The 20,409-nt window shown below is 36.4% G+C and overlaps 2 protein-coding genes across 2 annotated transcripts; both read right to left on the reverse strand.

Moving 5' to 3' along the window:
- Window positions 1-5,150: 5,150 nt before the first annotated feature.
- LOC138881835 (uncharacterized) lies at window positions 5,151-6,076 on the reverse strand. The gene is made up of 2 exons (XM_070162118.1): window positions 5,870-6,076; window positions 5,151-5,723 (listed from the first exon to the last, which is right to left on the reverse strand). Exons 1-2 carry the CDS (start codon window positions 6,074-6,076, stop codon window positions 5,151-5,153), a joined length of 780 nt encoding a protein of 259 aa, XP_070018219.1.
- Window positions 6,077-7,654: 1,578 nt separating this feature from the next.
- Window positions 7,655-10,885, reverse strand: LOC104224083 (protein ACCELERATED CELL DEATH 6-like). The gene is made up of 3 exons (XM_009775649.2): window positions 9,746-10,885; window positions 8,381-8,853; window positions 7,655-8,270 (listed from the first exon to the last, which is right to left on the reverse strand). Exons 1-3 carry the CDS (start codon window positions 10,362-10,364, stop codon window positions 7,770-7,772), a joined length of 1,593 nt encoding a protein of 530 aa, XP_009773951.1. The 5' UTR covers window positions 10,365-10,885; the 3' UTR covers window positions 7,655-7,769.
- Between the last annotated feature and the right edge of the window lie 9,524 nt (window positions 10,886-20,409).

Here is a 20,409-nt window from a genome sequence, read left to right on the forward strand (position 1 = left end):
AGCATAAGAGTATAACATGCATAGTAAAAGGATGAGATACTCATTAATTTTAAATAAAAGAGAACAGAATTAGCAGTACCATTTATAACACAACCATTCACAAAATAAAATAACTTAAAAAGTACCAGCCACCAAATACAACAAAACATGGGGACCAAGATATATGACAGACAACATTTAACTAGACACTGGGGAGGGAACTATTTTAAGGAGCACTGGAAGGGGGAGACAGTGATGAAGAGGCAAGGGTTCTAAGGAGAATATCCATTTGAGCGTTTGCCAACACTTGCTCGTTAAGTAACCTCTCTTTTAGGTCCTCAACCTGTTTCCTGATATCAGCATTTTCCTTGGTCAGACGGGCAATCTCTGCGCCTTGTGCACTGCTGGAACCAGGTGCTTCCTGGGCCTGACTAAGTTGTCCTTCAAGAATAACATTCTATGCCTTCAACATCATTATCTCTTCATTCGCAGCATTCTGAGCATTAATCAATTGAGAGATATAGGAGTTGCTGCCAACCCCTCATTTTTTATCACTACACTCACACTCTTCTAAGGTGGACTTGGAGAAGGTTTGCTTGTGAATTCCCACTGTTGCTTTTCCCAAAGGTGGACTTGGAGAAGGTTTGCTTGTGAATTCGCAGCAACAAACCTTTTGAGGTTCTAAGTCTTACGATTCAGATGATAACTAGAACTCGATTGGGTTGGAGAGGAAGTAGTAGGTGGTTGGGGGTCTAGTATGGGGTTTTGACTGGGTGACAGAAGGGACTCAGACTCTCACTCCTGTGCTTCATGAGACGAAGACACAGTGGGGACCATATTAGAAACATTTGAGATTTTTGATTTTCAGACATAGTGAAGATTTGCAGTGAGAACACAAGAAAAAGAGTGTTTGGTTTTGAGAGAGAAAAGGGAATTTTTTGGCTTTGATGTGGATAGTGAGGGAAAAGGATAGCGTTTGGGTTTATTTAGAGAAAGTGAGAGACCAGTTACAAATGGGTATAGATTCCTAGGTATACGGGTCGTTTAGTAACGGGTATGACGTTTGTGTTCTAGAGAGATGAAAAAGAGAAACTGAAATTTTAATGACGTGACACTTTTACAGCCGTTAAAAAGATGTGCATGAGAGTACAAAGAAACTATTAACCTGATTCAAGGGAACCAGAATCCCTGACTTACTTTTGTAAGTGTGAGCCTCATCCTTTTGCCAAGATGAAATGACATTAGCTACTTGTTTGCTCTGTAATTGCCATGTATGTCTACTTGTAACGGTGTAGAAATGAGTTAGAACTTGCCAGAAAATACTTTTTAGTTATTTACCTATTCATTTTTTCATAGCCAATCATTGAGGGACCTGGTGCTCAGTTTGATAACCGCAATGCCAATCAATTCTTTTCAAAGTGCTCTTTGTTTAGTGCTTTAGTAAAGATATTTGCTACTTGGTCTTCTGTTTTGCAGAACTTGATGTAGATAAGACCTTTTTCAACATTATCTCTAAGAAAATGATCTCACACATCAACGTGCTTTGTTCTCTTATGCTGAACTGGGTTCTTTGCCATGTTGAGAGTACTGGTGTTATCACATAGTAATGGAACACAATCAGAAAATATACCAAAGTCCTCCAGCTACTGTTTGATCCACAACAATTGAGCACAGCAAGAGACAGCTGCCACATACTCAGCTTTAACAGTTGAAAGAGCCACAAAGTATTGTTTCCTTGTACCCCATGAAATCAAACACGATCCTAGAAAGTGTGACATGCCAGATGTGATCTTTCTATCCACCAGATAACCAGCATAATCATCATCAGCATACCAAATTAAGTCGAAATTATCTCCTGAAGGGTAGTAGAGAACCAGGTCTTGCTTTTCTTTGAGATACTTTATAATTCTCTTGGCAGCCTTCAGATGAGATTCCTTTGGACTAGATTAAAATCTAACATATAATCCCACACTGAATACGATATCAGGTCCACTAGCTGTGAGAAACAAGAGTGAACCAATGATACCCCTGTACATGGTTTCATTCACAGAAGAACCAGGTTCATCTATGTCTAGTCGAGTGGCAGTGGAAATAGGGGTATCAATGATCTTTGAAATTTCCATCTCAAATCTCTTTAGGATCTCTTTAATGTACTTCTGCTAACTTATCATTGTGCCTTTAGGAGTTTTCTTAACTTGCAGTCCCCCAAAAAAATTCAATTCCTCCATCATGCTCATTTCAAACCTCCTTCCCATGAGCTTTGCAAACTCTTCACACAGTGAATCATTTATTGCACCAAAGATGATATCATCAACATAGACTTGCACAATGAGAAGGTTCCTCCCCGTGTCTTCAGAAATAGGGTGTTGTCGATTTTTCCTCTTTTAAAGCCATTTTCAAGGAGGAATTTGGACAACCTTTCATACCCTACATGAGGGGCCTGCTTCAGTCCATATTATGCCTTGTCAAGTTTGAATACATGCTCAGGATGCTTATGACATTCAAAACTAGGTGGTTATTTGACGAAGATTTCCTCCTTTAGATATCCATTCAGAAATGCACTTTTGACATCCATTTGGACAATTTGAATTCCATATGAGTTGCAAAGACAATGAGGATTCTGATGGCTTCCATTCAAGTAAATGGAGCAAAAGTTTTATCAAAGTCGATACCTTTTTCTTAATTGTAGCCTTGAACTACTAATCTTGTTTTGTTCCTTGTTGTGTTCCCGAACTCATCAAGTTTGTTTCTAAACACCCAGTTAGTTCCTATAATAGTTATGTTTGAGGGTCGAGGAACCATGTGCCATATGTTGTTTCTCTCAAATTGATGGAGTTCATCTTGCATAGCAGTAATTTAGTCAGCATCTTTCAATGCTTCTTTGATATTTTTGGGCTCAATTTGAGAGAGGAAGACTGAGAAGGCAAGTGAGTTTCTTGACTTTGATATGGTTTGTTTCCCTGATTCAAGAGGAGTGTTCACATTTTGAAAAGGGCGTGAACTTTTGTGTTTCCAGTTAGACATCTCAATCTCATTGCGAGAGGATCCAAGTTCCTCTGAGTGAGATCCATTGTTGACATGAGCGCCACTTCTCAATTCAGCATCAAGAGTTCCTTGCACGACATCAACAACTCTGTTCTCTGCTTTAGTTGTTGTGATTGAGGGACCAGGTTCCTCCGTATCAGTCGGAGATTCATATGCACTATCTTTATTTGATTCCTTGGTCTGACTCATCATGTCAACCTTTCCATTTTCCATATCAATGACTTCACCAGGAACCTTTGACTGCTCTTCGTCTTAATCAACCTTATCATGTGGATCTTTCCCACATAGGTGGTATGATTTATCAAAGATCACATGTATGCTTTCTTCAACACATTAAGTTCTTTTGTTGTAGACCTTGTAATCGTTGCTTTGTGATGACTAGACAAGAAAGATTCTTTCATCACTTTTGGTATCAAGTTCAGTGCTTCCTTACCATTATTGAGGACGAAATATTTGCAGCCAACGTCCTTAAGTGTGTTAGCTTGAGTTTCCTCCAGTTCAGCAGTTCATACGGGTTTTTGTCCAGGAAGGACCTGATCATGCACTTGTTCACCAAGTAGCACATAGTGCTGACTGCCTCTTCCTAGAAACGTTTTGCAACACCATAGCCAATCAGCATTGTCCTTGCCATGTCTTCAAGATCCTTTTTTTCCTCTCCATAACACCATTTTGTTGAGGTGTTCTTGGAGCTGAAAATATATGACTTATACAATTTTCAGCATAGAATTCGTCGAATTTATGCATTGTCTAACTCTGTGCCATGATCCAATTTTATACTCACAACATTATGGCTCATTTTCACGTGGATCTTCTTCACAAAAGCAACAAACATTGGGAAAGTTTCATCCTTGGTTATGAGGAACAAAGTCCAGGTGAATATGGAATAGTCGTCCACTATGACGAAAATGTACTTCTTTCCTTCTCTACTTGACACCCTCATAGGTCCACACATATCATATGGAGGAGATCAAGTGGCCTTGAGGTGCTTACTTCCTTTTTGGGCTTGAAGGAGGACCTGACTTGCTTTCATTTTACACATACATCACACACCTTGTGATCTTTGAAACTTGACCGAGACAGCCCACGAACCAGGTCCTTCTTGATCAATTTGTTTAGCAACATAAAACTAGCATGTCCCAATCTTCTGTGCCACGGTTCAGCATCATCATCAACAGCACTCAGACATGTAAGATCCCCATTGTGCAAGGACTCAAATCAACAACATAAATGTTTTTGTATCTTTTTGCCTCCAAGACCCTTCACCAGTCACGAGATTTGTGACGGTATAGGTTTTTGATACAAATTACTTTGTTTCCTTTGTCGTAGATTTAAGAAACACTTAGTAGTCTATATTTTAAGAAATTCACATTATACATATTCTCAATTGAGTGAGTGAGTGTTTTCCCAGTTCTTCCTACTCCCAAAATGTATCCCTTTTTGCCATTTCCAAAGGACACACTCCCTCCTTGCAGAGCTTTGAGCGAAAGAAAATCATCGATGCTTCCAATAATATGCTTAGAGCAGCTACTATCCATATACCATTTTTGGCTGCTTCCTTTCACTGCTTCCTGCACAAGAGAATCAAGGATTAGACTTAGGAACCCAAACAAGTTTGGGTCCCTTGTAGTGAGGAAAAGGGCGAATTAAACTTCTTTTTATCCAGGCAGGCAATACACATTTTTAATGAAGGGACCAAGTTCCTTAGCAGTAGTTACCTTTTCAACAAGAACCTTGTTTTTCTGTTGGGATTGAATTCTAGCCTTACAGTTTTCTTTAAAGTGTCAAGTGTTGCCACAGTGAGTGCAAAGCCAGTTATCAGGGATAATAACATGCTTTCTATGTGGTTGTAGGGAGTTTTTTCCTTTTGGAACCCGACTCCATGCCTGTTCCTACCATTGCTTGTATACATGGCAGTGATTGTATCAGAGCACTAGGCCCACTTTAGAGATTTTTCTAGGTCATTTTTAACTCTGCCTAGATCTTCTTGAAGTTGTCTGTTTCTTTTAAGTTCAGCACACAGATTAGATTTCACAGATTTGAGTTCATTTTCAAGCTTAATGTGTGCCTCACTAGCAACTTCCTTTCCCTTTTGGTTGTTATCAGAATTATTTCCCCTTTTTAGTTCCTCAATTGTTTCTTTTAGATCCACAACCACTACCAAGTACTAACATGCCATCTATCTCATGTTCTATGTTTTCAATTTTTTCAGTTAGAACATCTTTGTCTTTCTTTAGAACCTCAATGGTTTCTTTTAGATCAACCACTATGACTACCGGATCATCTCTCTCATGTTCTACCTCTCCTAATTCCACAGTTAACATATTTTTATCATTTATAAGGCTATGATAATCATCAATTAAAACATTTTCCAAAGATATAAGCTTCTTCTCAGAGTAAGACTTTAAATTTCTTTGAACGTCTAGAAAGTTTACCTCATCATCATCATCATCATATTTTGCCACTAGGGCAAAGATAGAGTCATATTCAGTTGCTTCACTTTCCACTGCCATCATGGAGGTGTCACCTTGTTCATCATCTTCTCCAGCTTCACTAGAAGAGTTTCCCCATGCAGCAAGAGCTTGTTTCACAACATTGTCAGTGACATCTTTTCTCTCGAATCTTTTGTCAGGAACTAGGTTTCTCTTGACTGCTTTGTCTGTGTTGTGCTTGTACCGGTCTTGCTTGAGGAAAGGATAGTCCTTGATAAAGTATCATGGCTTCCCACATTTATGACACAAGTCATACCCTCTTGGCTTGCTGGAGCTGCCCCTTTTTGGAATACCTCTATTCCCGCGAATCATTTTCTGAAATCGCTTTGCCAGGTAGACCATGTCAGCATCCTCACCACTTGAGTTATTATTATCTGTCTTGAGGACTCGCTACTTCTCCTTTTGGGCTCTCTTCTTTTATGGTCCTTCTTCTTCTTCTTCTTATTCTTCTTCTTCTTCTTCTTCTTCTTCTTCTTCTTCTTCTTCTTCTTCTTTTTCTTCAGATTACCAATGAGTTCATCAACGGTCAACTTTTGTAAATCCTTAGAACTCCGTGATAGCATTTACTTTGCTTTCTCAGGAACCAAGTAATACACTGAGTATTTTCTTGACAAACTTGTTCCTTGGAATGATCTCTCCTAGAGAATGAAACTCGTTGATGATAGAGGTGAATCGAGGGTGCATGTCCTGAATGGACTCATCACCCTTCATCCTGAAGAGTTCATACTCAGTGGTGAGCATATCAATCTTCAACTGCTTGACTTGAGTTGTTCCTTCTTGTGCTGTTTGGAGAGTTTCACATATCTCCTACGCAGATTGACAAACAGAGATCCTGTATATTCGTCTGGTCCAATGCCACAGATGAGTATCTTTTTTGCTTGGAAGTTATTCTCTATAGTTTTGTGGTTAACATCATTGTACTCCTTCCTTGTCTTGGGAACTGTCACTGCTGGTTCACCAATGGTCTTCATAGGAACGAAGGGTCCATCACAGTGACATCCTAGAGCTCTGAATCTTCAGCCATGATAAAATCATGCATCCATGTCTTCCACCGTCCGTAATATTGTCCATTGAATCTTGGTGGTCTGTAGGTAGATTGACCTTCTTCAAAGTTTGCTGAAGCAGTCATGAGGATCTTTTCTAGGTGTTAGCCTGATAGAAAGAATCTGCTCTAATACCAATTGATAGAAATTTAGGGTCCACCAAACTATATAGAGAACCAGGTTCTCTATCAGTTCTTACAGAACACACACAATAAGAGATAAATAAATAACACAACAGAGTTTTACATGAAAAACTCTCAGCTCACGGGGATTAAAAACCACGACCTACACTCGTAGGATTTCAACTTTACTAATCGAGCAACTTTAGATTACAACCTATTGTAACATAGGAATTAAACTCTTAATCCCTCACTCACTTGTAATAACTCTATTACAAGCCTCTTTGTAATAACTCTATTATAAAGCTCACAACTCGGCTAACTTTGGTCAAGACACAAACACAAGGTTTATGGTTTTACAAATGAGTTCTTACACAATGCTTCTAGCTAAGCTAAATAGGAATTACAAATAAATAACTCTAACAAAGGTGAAACACAACTAAGGACATATAATAACACAATGCTGAAAATTGGTCATTCGTTATGTTGTTCTTTGTTCTTGAGCCTGGAAGTCACTTGTAAGATGGAAACACACTTGAGAGGAAACTTGATTAATACTTTGATGTGGAAGTGTGTGTTTTTCCTTTTCTTCATGTTAATAATACCCAAGTGATGTCACTTGGATGATGCAAGCAAATATCCGGTACAAGACATTCCCCATAAAGTGACTGCTGCACCGTTTACACTGTTGCGTGTGTGTAGAGGAACACAGTTGCAGCGAATTTACAGCTGTGGGAGTTGATTGGTACAGGAGAACTGATGTCCATTTGTTCCCTCTGTCGTCTCTTTGACTCTGATTATTGGAACTTGTGGACTTGTTATTCTTGAGCACTTTGAGGATGTGTAATAGGTTCCAGGTTTGGTTCTTATCTTTTAGTTTGTTAGATTATCAAGACATTACAGGGCACATAATCTATTAGCAAGACATTCAATTTTGAAAGCAAAAATTTCATTGAAATATCAAATATGGATCGTTAATGTTTTTAGCCATCCCCATCTTTAAATGAATCAAGGAAGATACAATACTTTCTAACATAAATTCCTAAGCTGAATACTTGAAACTAAAGAGACTTCTAGACATGAAGTCCTAGCTTTCAGCAATAATATTTCGAAAACTCTGAAAATGAATCAGATAAAGTCTTACCAAAACTAAATATCAAACCGATAAGTGTTAAAGAACAAATGAAACAGATAGATACTGCTACACAGCTTGAAGAAGGTAGCACAACGTATAAACCAGTCATAAATGCTACCATCATTGCTACCATAGCAATCAAGACAAGGATGCCAGCAGTTACATAACGATTCAACCTTTTGGTCTCTCGTTCGTAAGTTGCAAGGTAATGTAAGAACATTGCAGAAGTTGAAGATGTCATGGCAAATGTATCTGCTACTGCGAATACTTGAAATGCTGCTTTCTTCCATAGGATTGCCATGCCTTTATTTGGACCATCGTCACCATTGTAGCCACCAGGAATGGTAAAGCCAGCCGCGAAAGAGACTGTTGCTATGAGAGTAGCCACTATCAAATGTGTGTTCGCTCTTTCTTTCCATACTTCCATGCATTCTCTAAGCATCTCTTCACGTAATGATGTCTGTGAAAATTAATATAGTTAAAAATATAAGTGTATAACTCCATTGTGGTATAAAAATCTCTTCAATTTTCTTCTTGTAAATATAACTCATAGTATACACAAATATTTACATGTCTGATTCTGTCGAGATCTATTTCCTCCAAGCGAGGGTGATATAACACGATTTTCCCTTTAGCATGAAAGGGCGTGTTCCCATCAGCGTCTTTCTGATCTATGAGGTTTTGGAGCAGGTGTTGTCTGCCAAGGAAATCTCTCATTTTTGAATTCTCCCTCGAATTCTCCTTATTAGTGCATGCAAGGTGAAGAAGATTTTGGCCATGGCTAGTGACTGCCTCCAAGGTATCTGGACATTGATTTAAAATCTCTTCCACAACCTCATGATTATCATTAATGGCTGCTAAATGCAGAGGTGTCATATTGTATTCTCTGATGGTTTTATAAGCCATTTCTCTGTCTGCAACTAATAATTGTTTCACTATTTTTGCATAGCCGAAGTATGCCGCGAAATGGAGAGAATTCCATGCAAATTCGTCTACTTGCTTTGTCAAAGTTCCTTCCTTTTTTACTATCATTTCCAAGCATTCTACCCAAAGGAGTAGTCCTAGTTAGTAAGGGTAATTCCAACAAATGTGAAAAAAAGGAAGTAAAAGAAATATTTGTACAAACATTCAGAGGAGAGAAGGTTCTTTACCTACTAGAATACCTTTTTCTTTCATGTTGTTTTCTTCCTTTGTAGGACTTACCAATGTTTTTAAAACCAACCAGACATCAGCAAACTTGAATCACAACTAGTTTAGTTTAGTTTTTTTTTTTTTCGAAACTAGTTGTTGAGGTACATCTCATTTTCTTGCACTTCTCCGTTTCAATTTGTTTGAACCTTTTCCGGAGTACGAGAGTCAAATTGACTAATTCTTTGTATAAATTCGGACATAAATTCTTTAAATTTTTTAAAATAAAATGTACATAATTAAAAACTACATAAAAAATACTATAAGTCACAGTGATTAACAATTCAAAATATTTTAAAAAAATTACTAAAAACGTGGTCAAACAAAACTTTGTTGACTCCCAAATAGTAAAAGGTTCGTTCATATTAAAACAGAGAGAGCAAATGATACATATAATAAATGAGAAATTAGTATGAGGTTTCAAAAAAGAGAATCAAATGAGATTTGAATAATAACTACTATATATGCATTAATCCTAAACAAGTTGAAGTTGGCTATATGAGTTCTTACCGACCATATTACTTCATTTAAACTCAACTCATGCTAATATTTACTTTATTGTACAAAACTAAATCAATTCCAAATCCTAAAAAACAAAAAACAAAAAACAAAATAAAACAATACAAAAAGCGATCAAGCACAACTGTCATTATAAACTGCAGCAAATGGAGTAAACCAAAATTAAAGTTAACATCTCTAGTTAGAAATTCCAATCAATTAAAGTGAGTAAAGGGATATATATAAAACCTGTAGTAGGGAAAGGATGCATTACAACTGCATGTAGCGCAGTTGCGCCAATAGGGCCAGCATAAGATGGTGAAGCGCAGTTGTTCAGAATCAATTCAACAGAAACATTATCTCCTCTTTCCACAGCAAGATACAGTGGACTTTTCCCGGCTTTATTAGGCGGATGTGAGAAAGCAGCATCTTCTTTAACCAATAATTCTACCATGTCGTCACTACGCCGCCCATGCATTACAGCTTCATGCAAGGCCGTATTTCCATCGTTATTGGTAATACTCAGCAGTTTTTGAATGTCAGCTTCTATATCACGAACAATCCCGAGCCCTCCACAATTTTTCGTGTAGTTGATAAAAGCTTTAATGATCTCAAGATTGCCATTTCTAGCAGCCACATGAATAAAAGTATCCCCGTTACAGTTCAAGCTGAAGAACAAGTTCGGACCTGCCATATCAAGAAAACCTATGGGGGATTTCGGTCGATTGAAACCATCATGCTGAGCTGCAACATGGAGGACCGTGTTGTTATAAGGAGTTAATTCGGTGGCGAACTTATCCTTGTATTGTTCCAGAACCTCCATGTTACCTTCTTTGGCAGCTACGTATAACAGCTTATCCATAGGCATTTTATTTAGAGTCGTAATAGTGTAAAAGATAATTTTAATGAAAAATATGGAATGATCAATAGGCAAAGTGTTTCCAAAAACTATCAATCTTTGGTTTTTTTTGCCACCACAACTCAACCAATAATAGTCTGTTTGGCCAAGCTTCTCCAAGCCAAAAGAACTTCTTTTTTTCAATAAAAAGTATTCTTTTCAAAGTTGAAGTGTTTGGCCAAACTTTTAGAGGAAAAAATAAGTGCTTTTGAGTAGAAACAAAAGTAGTTTTGGAGAAGTAGAAAAAAATAGCTTTTTTGAAAAGCACTTTTGAAAAAAATACATACTTATAAGCATTTTTTAATAGTTTGGTCAAACACTAAATGTTGCTCATAGGTGCTCTTCGTATAAGTTTGCCAAACACAAACTACTTCTCAGCAAAAGTACTTTTAAAATAAAACACTTTTAAGAAAAAAAACTTTTTGAAAATAAGCTGATTTTTGCAGCATCAAATAAGCTATAAGAAGGAGTGAACGAAAGAATTGATACAAAAGTTCAGAAGAATGGATAATGCTTTGTGAATCTAATAATGAAGAATTGACAGAGTTAAGAACCTTAAATAGACTTTCAAAAAGCCAACAGTTAAATTCAGAACAATTAACTTATTTTTCTATTTAAAATAGAAGTATTATTTTTAAATAAATAGTACACGCAATAATTATATTATATATATAAATATATTATTATAGTATATAGTTTTGACTTTTGTAGATCAGTGTATTTTTTTTCGATAAATGAATGACTCAGATCCGACAATGGGAAGGGCATGCCCCGCGTCATGAAACAAGAGTGTGAAAGAATATTAAATTTTATGCACTGGGGCATAAAAAATATTTATAATTATATCACTTATAAAATAATTACTCCTATATGTAAATCTCATGGCAAATGCTCCCTCCGTTTCAAGTTAGATGAGATATTTTTCTTTTTCGTTTATTCTAAAATAAATGGCACATTTGAAAATAATTCAACTTTAAACTCTTCATTACCCTTAATGAGAAGCTTTTATAACCACAAAAATATAATGACCCCACAAAACTTTTACACCTTAAACTTTTAAGACCACAAGTGTCAAAAGTCTTTTTTTTTTCTTAAACTCCGTGACAAGTCAAACTACCTCGTCTAAATTGAAACAGAGGGAGTATTAATTAATAACTTGATAAAGTGACAATTAACTTATTTTCATATGAACATATTATCCTTACACTATCAATGTATAGAATTAAACTATGAAAAGGCTAAACAAGAAAAGTCGTAGGAAATTTCATATGATTTAATTAATAATACTTCTTTTGGTCGGTTGAATACCGTGTTCTATAAATACTAACTAGTGTTTATTTAGTCAAATAAATTTAAAAGTCGTTGGTCAGGTTAATGAACAATTTAGTAAATCTAACTCTTCTAGTAATCTTACTGAAACAGCTTTGTGAGATGAAACGCTATTTATGATGCTTGTATTTGTGCTTGATTGAGCAAGAAAAATAATTGAACAAACTAACATGCCTATTGCCAAGAGAAGGAAAAACTAACAACATATTGTAAAAAATATTGGAATATGGAGAATAAGATGCAGCTTGATGCGTGTTAAGGACATTATTCTTAAGGATATTTTGCTCATACCGTAATAAAAATTAAGCATATTCCCCAAAATTCAACAAGCTCTTCTAAAGTAAATTAGGAGCACAAATAACAAAGATTAACAAAACAACCCATCCCAATCATAAAGGCTTTTCAAAGCTTACAAATACGTTAAAATCCAAAGCCCTTAAGGCTATCAAAAGGTCAATTGACTTTTCAATAGTAACGTTCAAATTATCCACTAATGAGCACTCAATAATAAGATTTATTTTGTCCAATTGAATTCAAAATTAAAATATATTTCTATTACAAATATAATTAAAATAATTACTATAATAAAGACTCATTTATATAATAGTAAGAAAATGAATCTAGATATAGTTTTGGAATATTTCTTTTTGAGATATCAAAATTATTTTTCTATCAATCTACCACGTATCAAAAAAACAATTGTGAAATAATTAAAAATATTGCTGGATTTACACAAATGAGCATAATGCGTCGAATCTGGTGTCTCTTAGACTATGAACCAGACCTAGATAAAATAAGATTAAATTTATCGAACAATTGGTGAAGTTTAGAATTTCTATGAACCAAGAATTCTTTTGTAAGTTTGCATTATGCTCGCACACACTTCGTTGTTTATCGCAGTTTTGCGCTAATAGGCTGTAACGACCCAGCTAGTCGTTTTGAATAGTACAACCCAGTTTCCCCTTTTACTGCTAAACTTATGACAGTTGTTATGTGACTTGTCGAGGTAATTGGTTCGGGTCCTGTAAGGTTTGAAATGAATTGAGACACTTAGGACCCGTTTGGCCATAGATTTTACCAAAATAAATTTGGATTTTATTTGGCAAACACATGTTTGGCCATAGATTTTGCCTACATTTTGCCAAAATCCCAAATCTCAAAACCAGCTCAATAGCTGGTTTTGGGCCAAAATATTTACAAACACTAATAATATACATGTTTTTCCAAAATAAATTTGGGAAATATGTTTTGAAAACGGATGTCCAAACACATTTTCATCTTCAAACCAAATTTTATCCAAATAAGATTTTTTAAAACAAATTTGGGAATCTATGACCAAACGCTAGCTTAGTCTCCAAGAGGAAAGCATATGTTGAATTAATTGATCGGATGGTGAAATATGTGTAAACAAACCCGGAATGGATTTTTGATGATTCCAATAGCTCCGTATGGTAATTTCGAGCTTAGGAGTGTGTCCTAATATTTATTTCGAGGTCCGTAGCAAATTAGGCTTGAAATGGCGAAAATAAGAAATTTAAGTTAGAAGTTTGACCAGGGAGTTGACTTTTTGATATCGGGGTCGGAACCCAATTCTAAATTTTTTATAGCTTCGTTAACTTATTTATGACTTGTGTGCAAAATGTAAGATCAATCGGATTTGATTTAATAGGTTTCGGCATTGAATATAGAAGTTGGAATTCGTTAGTTTTCATTAAGCTTGAATTGGGGTGTGATTCATGGTTTTAGCATTGTTTGATGTGATTTGAGGTTTCAACTAAGTCCGTATGATATTTTAGGACTTGTTGATATATTTGGTTGAGGTCCCGGGGTCTTCAGGTGAGTTTCGGAGGGTTAAACGTATCAAATTTGGACTTAAAACCAAAGCTGGAGTTTCTGCCTTCTGGTGCAATCGCACCTGCAGAATTTGGCTCGCAGAAGCGGAAAAATGGGAGGGCAGTTGGCTTTGCAGAAGCGTATTCGCAGAAGCGGGCTGCCTTCCGCAAAAGCGAGCCCAGTCGCAGAAGCAAAAATGCTGGACAGCGTATAAGTCGAAGGGTCCGAGATTTCTTCTCATTTTTGGACTTTCAAGCACTGGTTTTGGGCGATTTTGAGCGAGAGTTCACGGGAAAACTTGAGGTAAGTCACTTGTGATCATTGTTAATTAATAACATTGAATTATCATCTAATAATCTGACTAGATTACGTGTTTTTGAGGTGTAAATAGGGAATTTGGACCTAGGATTTGAAAATAAGATTTAAGGATTTGGAGGTCGAGTTGATGTCGGAATTTGGTAAATTTGGTTGGACTCGTGGTTGAATGAGCGTTCATATTTTATAACTTTTGTCGGGTTTGGAGATATGGGCTCCATGGGCAATTTTCGAGTTAAATTTTGGATTTTTGTTGAAAATTATTGATTTCATATGGAATTAATTCTTATAATTTGTATTGACTGAATCAAATTAATTGTCGCTAGATTCAAGGCGTTCTGAGGCCGATTCGCGAGGTAAATGCTTATCGGGGGTAAAGAATTACACACTTTGAGGTGAGTAACACTTCTAAACTTGATTCTGAGGGTATGAATCCCTGAATTATGTGTTCTATGATTTGTTGGAGGTGACGTACATGCTAGGCGACGAGCATGTGAGCGTGCACTATAGAAATTGTGACTTAAATAAATTTTCTGGAGTTGTATAATGAAAGAATCATGTCAATTCATATATCCTCCATGTGTTAGAGGGATTGAGCTGAGGCTCGTATTAAAGATCATGTTTAAGCTACGTGCCAATATTTTTGGGACCAACAGAGTTCGAATTACTATTGAATTATTTGTTTAAAATTCCACCTGTGTAATTAGTCACACCTTTCATTCTGTATCATATCTCAGTCTCTGCTGCTATTTGTTGATACATCATATCATTATGCCAGGTCGATTTTCATATCATTGTGAGCCCGAAAAACTGGAGGTTTTGAGTGATATTTATGGGATCGGACTGCACGCCGCAACATATTTTATTTATTTATGCATGGATCTGGCTATTATAATGCTTGGGCTGAAGGAGCCCCTCCGGAGTCTGCAACCCACACAATGAGCGCGAGGAATGGATCTTCCCTGGGCATAGATCTTGCCCAAAGTATTTATATTGAGGGATGGATCTTCCCTGAACATGGATCTTGTCTGCATCATTTATATTTGGGGATGGATCTTTCCTGGATAGATTTACCATATACAATACTGAGTGATTGACTGTTAGTTGATGTATACATATATGAGATGGATATTCCCTGGGCTAGATTAGCCATATACAGTACTGAGTGATTGGGTATTCTGAGAGTGTGAGCGCACGAGGCTTCCATTGAGGCACATCACATACAGTATGTATATTGGCATGTAGATATAGAGATGTCATATTCCTCATATCTTACAGAGTTGATTTATTTTATTTGTACTAAATTTAGTTGTTGAACTAGAAAACATGTCTACATTTTTGTACTATTATTTTATATTAGACTGTACCTGTGGAGCTCGTCACTACTTTCATCCAAGAGGTTAGTCTTGTTACTTATTGAGTTGGTTGTATTCATACTACACTACTTCGTGTGCAGATCCAGGTACTTCCGGATACGGCGATTGCTAAATTTCAAGGATTTATCTGTTGGAGATTTCAAGGTAGTTGCTTGCCGTCTGCAGACCTTGATTCTCCTTCCTTACAGTTATTTGTATTGTTCTATATATTCCAGATAGTGGCTATGTCAGTTAGACTATGTTTTCATTTAGATGCTCATATACTCAGTGACACCAGGTTTTGGGAGTGTATTTGTGTAGACATGTAATATTTTACCTTCCCCGAGATTTTATACATTTTAGCGTTTGAATATTTAGTTTAGGTCTAATATCGCTGTGTTAACTAGTTTTGACCCATTTACTTTATTTTTGGGAATTTTTCATAAAGCACCATCTTTTAAGTCTAATTAGCCATTTATAGATACCCTTTGCTATATTACGTGTTATAGATACCTTTTATGTTTTTATACAATGTATTTTATGTATTTAAGCTGTTGTATTCATTAATACAACCAAAAAATAGGCGTAAAAACTGGAATTCCAGCTAAGTTTGACATGTATTTAGCTGTATTCCAGCGGCATTAACGTTAAATACAGAAGGCTAAACTGGTTAAAAACGGAAGGAAATCAAATCACATGATATTCTCTTAATTTAACTCCACGAACGAAGGAAATCAAATCACATGATATTCTCCTAATTTAACTCCACGAACTAAGGAAATCAAATCACATGATATTCTCCTAATTTAACTCAACGAACTAAAACGATCCCTCATTAATCTGTATTTGAAAGATACATAATAAAGATTATAGCTGAATAAAGAGAAATACATATGAATAATACAGTTGAGTAGAACTGTATACAGTTGAATACAACAAAATACAACTTAATTCATCTGAATAAAACACTTGAATACAACAAAATACAACTGAATACAGCTGAATAAAACTCTTGAATGTAACAAAATACAACTAACTTCTGCTGAATAAAATAGTTAAATACAACTGATTAAAACTGAATACAAGAGAATACACATAACTTTTTAATACATCTAAAATATATAAATTAATGCTACTGAATACATGTGAATACAACTGAAATATACATTCGAATACAACTGAATACAAATAGGTGATTTGGGCGATCTAGAGAGAGAATCAGCCTGATGGCTTCGCCGGCCGGCGGCCAGCCATTAATTCTGGCTGGTCAGCCCCTTAACACATCTGCCCAACCTCTTACAACAACTACAAACAATCCCCAACCCTCAAATCCTACAAACGAAGCCATGAATTACGCAAAAGCTGTGAACCCTACTTCAACGACCACTGCCAAGCAGAATCGAGCCGCTACAGTTGAACCAATTGCTCTTCATCTATCAAAATCAACGAATTAAACTTACTCTAGGCGATTGTAATGGAGTGATAATGGAGGAGAACTAGAGAATTTGGGTGGGAGGAGAGGTATGAATCGTGGGTTGAGGGAGAAAGAGTAAAGTGTATGCAAAGAGAGAGAGAACACGGTTAGTCAATTTTACTGTGATTATGTGAGAGAAAAGACTAAAAAGAAGAGAGAAAAATATTATTTAGCATATATGGTGCCTTAAATGTAGGATGTAACTATAATTAGATATTTAGCTATAAAGTATAAAAGGTATCTATAGGATGTAATATTTTAAAATAGTATTTATTTAAAATAAATAGGGTACTAAGGTTTTCTATAGGGTGTAAAAATTCCTTTATTTTATCACAAAAACGAAAATTACATAAATAGTTTCATTAATGTTTTGTAGTCATACTATTTTACTAGGATTTTTATTTTTTATATAATCTTGAAAAATACAAAATAGTTTTACAATGTAATATTATTTATTTTAATTATTTAGAATTGGTTTTATATTTATAAATTTTATATCATTTTTTTTAAAAAAAAGAGTATGAAATTTGAGGGTGGTTTTGTTTGGTTTTAAGTTAAGGGATCCATAGAGATGGCCTAATTTTAAAACCCAAACCCTAAGACCCACCCCCCTCCCTTTTTTTTTATACACCCTAACACACAAACCCTAGGAGGACAACCCTAGAGACCCCTAGTCGTTCCCCTCTTCTCCTTCAACCTAGGGCCATCTTCTCCAATACCCTAAGATACCAACAACCCTAGAACACATAGCAACAACCGCCGCCCACCACAACAAGCAGCGACCTCCACCAACCGCTCACCCCACCTCAACAAAAACAGCCGCAACTCCACAACACCTAAGAGCCGCCGCTGGAACAACCACCCACCACACCTCCTCATCTCTTCATCGACAGGAAAACCAGATCCCAGCTGCCTCACCCCTCTCGTTTCGCTACTTCCTCACCGGCGAGTGGCTGTAAATCGGCAACCACCCCTTCATCACCTTCAGCCACTCCAACCTCTCCAACACAAGAAGCACCATCGCCAGAAAACAAGTAGCGACCACTAGATCTCCAAAGGCTAATAGCCGTACTCCCCCCGTCCTAATCTTATCTCTTTACCCATTGAATAATCAGCATACTTCACTAGTTTTTATAGATTCTTTACAAGAATTTTTTAGCAAAAAGCATTAGATAATGAGTATGCACAGAATTCCGGCGATTGTCATTTTGCATCGCCGCTGTCGGACTGCCTTAAGGTCTTGACTTTGCATGGAATTGAGGTTACAGAAGAGTAATTCCCTGCACTAGGTTTGAATCTCTTTGGTACTGTCTTTCGAGTTTGTGATTCCGGTTTGAGTCCTTGTTGCTGATCAAAGTTTTCGTTCACGTGTCCAATTTCTTGTTCAAAAATTTGTTCATGATTAATTGTTGGGAGTTCTTTCATTAATCGGTCTTTGAAAGATTTCATCAGTGAGGTCCATTTCTTCCTCTCTTTTTCCGTTTTGCTTAATGTCATGCTTTGTTTTGTTAGCCTCGTTAATCAATCTATGCTCTGTTTTAGTTGATCGATTGCTGTTTGTATATGGTTTGGTGTAATTGTCTTGGATGCATTTTCACAACTTAAAATAAGTTTGGTTTTCCCTGATTTGTTGCTTCATTAAGATATAATTGTTTGATGCCGGTTTGATTAAAATCTTAGTGACCACAAGTATTTGGCCATATGGTTGGACTGAAGGTTAAAAGTGAATTGAAATAATTTATTGCTCTCTTAATTGCCCGGATGGTTATGAGCATGTTAGACCGATCACATCCGGGTAGGCGAACCTTTAGGCACGTTTTGAATTTATTATCGTGATTATGTACACGTTCGCGTGACATGATTACAATTTATTATAAATATTCATAGCTTTCTTTAGGCGCGATTAATAAATCATCGTGACTACGCGTACGGTTCCCGTGGCATGGTCATGATACGTAAATCCCAATTCGGGTGTGCATTTCATGTGACCCGACCATAACTTCGAATAATAATAAAATAAATATGTTATAGATTGCGGGTGCATTTCATGTGATGCGGTTTGCAATATGTAAACGACAAGTATACGACAATCGTGCCTTGTTCCAGAAAATAATTCCATAAACACTAAAAGTGGTTGAAAGTTAAAAATGCACGTAAGTTTAAAATGTGTAATAAATCAGATAATTAGCCCAATTATTAATAGTTAAGCGACCGTGCTAAAACCACAGAACCCGGGAGTGCCTAACACCTTTTCTTGGGTTAACAGAATTCCTTACCCGGTCTTCTGTGTTCGCAGACCATAAATAAGATTCAACTTCCTCGATTCAGAATTCTAAACCGGTGACTTGGGATACCATAAATTATCTCAAGTGGCGACTCTGAATTTGAATATCAATAATCCCGTTTCGATTGTAGACATGTGATTTTTGACCCTCCCCAAGATTTTTTATATTTTAGCTCGTAAATATTTAATTTAGGCCTAATATAGCTATTTCAACTATTTTTGATTTCTTTACTTTATTTTCGTCATAAAAATGGAAAATTACAAAAAATATTTTAGCTTACGTATCTTTCATAAATTTAAATAAAAAATATATACAAAAATAGTACCTTATTTTTATCTTTACATGATCTTGAAAATACAAAAAAAATATATAATAGTTTCATGTTAGCTTTTGCATTATGTAGTATTTTTATCTTATTTTAAAAGGAGTTGATTAAGGTGTTGGATTATAATTTTAAGAGTTTTAGAACCCAGTTCTTGGCCCAAGTCGGATTAGTCCATTAAGCCTAGGGACCCTTCTAGACTCTTCTTTGGAATATAAACAAACAAAAAGACCCTAAGGACCTAATACACAAAAGACCTAGGGACTAATGGGCAAAATACACAAAAATACACCTAAACCTAGACTCTACCTATAAATTAATGCTTAAAAAATCAAAAAAGAGGAGGAGGAATGCATATACACTCTATCGGCAGCGCCGCAAGAACAAATAAAAAATGACCCCCCCTCAACGTCTTCTCCTTCGTCATACCCCACCCCAAACGACCCCCCCTTCTCATTTTCGTAACCTTTAGCTGCAATACACACCCATATAAACAAATACACACACAAAGAACGCCGGAAATAGCCACGCACCACATTTTCGAGCTTCGTCGATCCTTTCACTCATCCGAGCTTCCACTGGCTTCTTCTTTTCTCTTGATACCTACTGCTGCTACTGTCTTAGCACAATTTGGTGCATCAGCAGCTGCAGCGTTGAACCAATGGAGTTGAGATCGTAGTCTGAGGTTCCCGGAGAAATTCGCGGTCCTGTCAAGGTCGTCGCCGGTTTGAGATATCTGTCGTGGCTTTCGGGTGACGGGTCTGTTCATTTTCAACCCCATCGATACGTTCTTCTTGTAAATCAATTGGAAGATTTTTGATGTTCTGAAAGTTATAAAAGGTCCATACTCTTCTCTTTCTCTTTGTTATAACTTTTTTTTAGTGATTTTAAATGTGATGTTGGCTCATTCTTCCTAGTTTTTCTATCATCTGAGTTTTGTTGGAATACTTAAGATTATTTTAGGCATCTAAATAAGTTGTTGGATCAATTTCTCATGAAGTTTAGTCCAATCTTTCTTCCGATCTCACCGTCGCCGAGTGGTCTGTTGCGTTATGGTATTCTTTTGGGGCGAGATTCCGTTAAATATTTTCCTAAGTCTAAG

This window comes from Nicotiana sylvestris, chromosome 11 (assembly GCF_000393655.2).
Source record: "Nicotiana sylvestris chromosome 11, ASM39365v2, whole genome shotgun sequence".
Classification (NCBI taxonomy): domain Eukaryota; kingdom Viridiplantae; phylum Streptophyta; class Magnoliopsida; order Solanales; family Solanaceae; genus Nicotiana; species Nicotiana sylvestris.